Source organism: Castanea sativa, chromosome 3, assembly GCF_040712315.1.
Source record: "Castanea sativa cultivar Marrone di Chiusa Pesio chromosome 3, ASM4071231v1".
In the NCBI taxonomy this organism is placed as follows: Eukaryota; Viridiplantae; Streptophyta; class Magnoliopsida; order Fagales; family Fagaceae; genus Castanea; species Castanea sativa.
Genome location: NC_134015.1, coordinates 52053369 through 52058099, shown reverse-complemented (window position 1 = coordinate 52058099; position 4731 = coordinate 52053369). Strand labels below are relative to the sequence as shown.

The 4731-nt window shown below is 36.2% G+C and overlaps 1 protein-coding gene across 1 annotated transcript; it reads left to right on the top strand.

The window, feature by feature from the left end:
- Nucleotides 1–217: 217 nt before the first annotated feature.
- On the top strand, nt 218–4404 carry LOC142628041 (endoribonuclease Dicer homolog 3a-like). The gene is made up of 8 exons (XM_075801983.1): nt 218–438; nt 1597–1702; nt 1778–1970; nt 2060–2220; nt 2355–2573; nt 2701–2966; nt 3516–3787; nt 3880–4404. Exons 1-8 carry the CDS (start codon nt 339–341, stop codon nt 4402–4404), a joined length of 1842 nt encoding a protein of 613 aa, XP_075658098.1. The 5' UTR covers nt 218–338.
- The last annotated feature ends 327 nt before the right edge of the window (nt 4405–4731 follow it).

Here is a 4731-nt window from a genome sequence, read left to right as displayed (position 1 = left end):
TGAATTTCTAGAATTGTGAAGTGTGTGTTTTGTTCATGAATGATTTAATCTTTTTCTTGTTCTTTTTTTAAAAGATCATTTATTCAATTTCTGCGAGTCGGAATATGAGTGTATCTTGACATGTTTTTAGTATTGCACACACTACGTAGCGGAACAAGTATTAGCCTTTAATTTATATTTTAGTGACCCTCGTTTCTTTAAAACGTTTCAGCAATATGCTAGCTCCACCAAGGGAGTGTCCATGCACTTGGCAAACAGGTCCGAGCCACTCCAAAGAGAGACAGCAAGCCAGAAGGAAGAGATGGAGAAAATATACTAGTGCTGTCTTTCTTTTGAGAATGGGAGATTTTGGGAAAATAAAACATCAGAGTATTCTCACCTATGAAGCACGGGTGCGGGTGCGGGTACGGGTGTGGGACTCGGCAATTTTTGAAAAAAGTGAGTGTGGGTGCGGCGGGACTCGGTAATTAAAAAATTATTAAAAATATTTTTATTTATATTTTCTATATATTTTTACTATTAAAATATTCTTAAAAAACATATTACTAATTTACTATGCCTTGATTCACAAAACAAAGAAAGAAAAAAGCAAGAAACACAAAACACAACACAAAACCAAAAAGAAAACACAAAAGAAGCAACAAATATTCAAAATAAAATTAAGGAATGATAGATTTAGGGTTTTTGGGTCTCATTTAGAGCCAATTTCGGCTGTTGCAGCCTGTTTCGAGGCCTGTTTCGGCATGTTTCGGCCGTTTCGGGCCTGTTTCGGCCGTTTCGGTCGCCGGCCGATACGGACCGATACGGCCGAAACAGCCCGATTCTGGCCGAATCGGCGCCGCGTTGGCGCGATTCAAGCCGCGTCGGCGCGAGTCGGCGGGAAAAATAAGATGCCACGTGGCCGACTCGGCCGGACGCCGCACCGACGCGCGACGGCGAGTCCCACCGCGTCGGACGCGGGTGCGGCACCTCCGGTGCCGCGTCCGTGCATCCCAGATTCTCACCCACCCAAATTCCTATTTTCTGAGTTAATCCAAAGCCTTTTCTCTCTGTAGGGGATAAAGACCTGTATAATGAGCTTGTAATGTATGGCAGATTCTTGCTTTCTATTATAATTATTGAAATATAAAAATAAAAAAATTTTAAGCAGGTGTTATTGGTCGCTAAAATTTAAAATACGAGCATTATTGTTCCATCTGTCAACTTTATTTACATCAAATTATAATATTCCAAGTAGTACTTTTCTTCCTATCTTCCCTCACCCATAAGTTGAAAATTTTAATTGGTATTACAATGTGGCGTAAATCAACAATTTTCTGACAAGATTGTATTTTCTATTTGTTGGGGCAAAAGTGGGAAATGAATTACTGAACCTATTTTTACTTGGTGCAATTTAGTTGAGTTGTTGGGACTTGGTGGTATATCCTGTTAGTTGTTAGTTGTTATGGTATTTCATTATTTTGGGGTTTATTTTTTCGCTCAATGCACCTTTTATATGGCCATATGCTAATATATTTCAAATAAAAATCTGTTATGTTATGTTTCTGGTTTAAATATGATATTTCTTATTGATAATATCTTTTTTGTCTCTTTCAGATTATGAAAATCTTCTGGATTTAGGGTCTGGTTATTTAAAAGCAGTAGATTTGGGCTATGTATCTCCTAAACTACATGAACTTCTTCAACATTTCCAATCATTTGGGTAATTTAACTACACCAGTTAATTTTTGTTTATAATGTTATGTGGTTGATATGCCATCATGTTTTGTGGTTGCAGAGGAGCTGAGCAAGTACTGTGTCTCATTTTTGTTGAGAGAATTGTTACAGCTAAGGTAATTGAGAGATTCATGAAGAAAGTTACCTATTTATCGCATTTCACGGTTTCATATTTGACTGGAAGTAACACATCAGTGGACTCGCTGCCGCCAAAAAAGCAAAAGGAAACATTGGAGTCATTTCGCTCTGGCAAGGTGTCTAATCTTTTACATATCGGATTTGAATTATTAGAAGTTCTGATATTTGAAAACCCAATTCTAAATTGGCAAACCCTTCTATGTAGGTCAATTTATTACTTGCTACTGATGTAGTTGAGGAGGGAATTCATGTGCAAAACTGCTCTTGTGTGATACGTTTTGACCTCCCCAAGACAGTCCGTAGTTATGTCCAATCTCGGGGACGAGCTCGACAGGATAACTCTCAATTTGTCATGATGTTGGAGAGGTGAGGACTCCTCTTTGTTGTTAGCCTTTACATAGTTTCTGTTTCTTGAAATTCTGAAGATTTTTTTTTTTTTTTTGTTGCTATTGTATTTAATCTCAAATATATTGTTGCTCTAACTATGCATATATCTAAAGGGGAAACACAAAACAAAGGGATCAACTGTTTGACATAATCAGGAGTGAGCGTTCAATGACAGATACAGCCATGAATAGAGACCCTGATGCACACATTCTGAAGGCATGTACTACTGAGGAAGTAAATGCATATCATGTGGAAGCAACTGGGGCCTCGGTTACTGCAGATTCTAGTGTCAACCTCATTCGTCGATATTGTGAAAAACTTCCTGGTGACAAGTATGGATATGTCTTCCTTGTAAATTGATTAGTTATACTTAATATAATTTCCAATTTTATTTTATGATTCTATTCATTAAATCAAGTTATATCTTATTCAGTCATAATTTGTTACTGTATTAATTAGGTACTTTGTCCCAAAGCCAAAATTTCATATTTCACTTGTCGAAGGGTCTTATGAGTGTAAAATGACATTACACCCTAGTGCGGCTTTTCAATCCATAGTTGGTCCCTCAAGTAGGAATTCTCATTTAGCAAAACAGCTTGTTTGCTTGGAAGCATGTAAGAAGTTGCATCAAATGGGTGCTTTGGATGATCATCTTCTCCCATCCATCAAAGAACTTCCAGAGAAAAATCTCATTGTAAAAAGCAATGAATCAACTTCGGGTGCAGGTATGTATATGTGACCAATTGATTTTTGGTTGTTAGATATGTAGTGTTCACAAAATGGTTCTGTAGTCCCTATTTAAGGTTAATTGGGGTAGTAGATATATTGAAAGACATACATTTCTATTTGAATCTGACCCAATCTAGAATACATTGGAACAATAAAGTAAGCCTTGGTAAAATACTCGTTTACAAGTCAACTTGTGATGTTATTTTTATAAAAAATTACTTGTTGATAAATTCTTTGTTCTCTTATTTTGCCTTTGTATGTGCAAAAAAAAAAAAAAAATGATTTATCAATGTTGATACTTTTCATGAGAGAATACTTTTGATCCTGAAGCTTTTAACATGTTAAAAATATACATCGGTCTGATGCTTTGGATGACTTCATGGTTTATTTTTGAGTTACTTTTGAATTCAACTGCAGAAAAATATACATTAGGTGTCTGAGTTTATATGTTGTGCATTTTGTTTTTGTATCATATCTGGCATGTGCCAAGGCATTTTATTTTTCTCCTTTTATTTTCCTTATACCTATTATTTTGGTGTTCGAAGGAACAACAAAGAGGATGGAGTTACATGGGACCACTTGCATTCGCGCACTATCCGGAACTTGGGGAGAAAAGGTTGATGGAGCCATTTTTCAGGCCTATAAATTTGAATTTTTATGTAATATTCCTGGAGAGCTTTATTCTGGATTTGTTCTTTTGCTTGAGACAAAGCTTGATGATGATGTGGGAAATATTAAATTGGAGCTTTACTTGGTCTCAAAGAAGCTTAAGTCTTCTGTATCTTTTTGCGGGCAAGTGCATTTGGATGCAGAACAGGTGCACACATCAGCTTGTTAATTCATTTATCATTCTTGTTCTTTTTTGGGAATATTTCTTCTAATTCCATGCTGTCTATTATTCCTTATCAGATGACAAAAGCAAAGTGCTTTCAAGAATTTTTCTTTAATGGTTTGTTTGGGAGACTGTTTTTTGGATCTAAATCAGCTGGAACATGCAGAGAATTTTTACTTAAGAATGAAACTAGATCACTATGGAGCCCATCAAACATGTATTTGCTTCTACCTCTCGAAACATTGAACACTTCAAATCCTGAGCCTTGCCAAATAAATTGGATAGGCATCAATTCTTGCATTTCTGCGGTAGAAATCATGAAAAAAAGATCTTTGTTGGGTGCTGAACATTGTAATGGTGAGAAAGGAAATTTATCACCTTATAAGAATGGTTCATGCAGCACTAATGTTATCCACTTTGCTTATAATATGGCTGGCACAAACAATCTCAAAGATATGGTAGTTTTGGCAATTCACACTGGAAAAATCTACTCTGTTGTTGAGGTTGTGAATAATACTTCTGCTGAGAGTCCTTTTGATGGAAACACTGATAGTGCCTCATCAAAATATATGACATTTTCAGAGTACTTCAACAAAAAGTAGTGATTTCTTATCCTGAATGATGTTTTGTGCTTATTGTGTATATTCCCCTTTGGATTCCTCTATATAGTCCCATTTGGATTCCTCTATATAGTCCCATAGATAATGCCTGTCCTGATCAAGTATGGGATAACGCTGATGTATCCAGGACAGCCTTTATTGCTGTCATGCCCCAAACCCCAAAGGGTGCAAAGCGCGAGAAAGACATCTCAAGTACCTGTAAATTTTTACTTTTTGACAATTTAATCCACATAAATCCTATCAAGTATCAACATCAAGAATTATCTTAATAATTCCATTGAATATACTCTCAAAGTAGATCAGAGCTCT

What these genes read in the sequence shown, in the direction of transcription:
- LOC142628041 (XM_075801983.1), top strand. Translation starts at nt 339, where the DNA reads ATGGGAGATTTTGGGAAAATAAAACATCAGAGTATTCTCACCTATGAA. An exon ending in CAACATTTCCAATCATTTGG is followed by an intron (nt 1,703 to 1,777) that starts GTAATTTAACTA and finishes TTGTGGTTGCAG; the next exon opens with AGGAGCTGAGCAAGTACTGT. An exon ending in GAAAAACTTCCTGGTGACAA is followed by an intron (nt 2,574 to 2,700) that starts GTATGGATATGT and finishes TGTATTAATTAG; the next exon opens with GTACTTTGTCCCAAAGCCAA.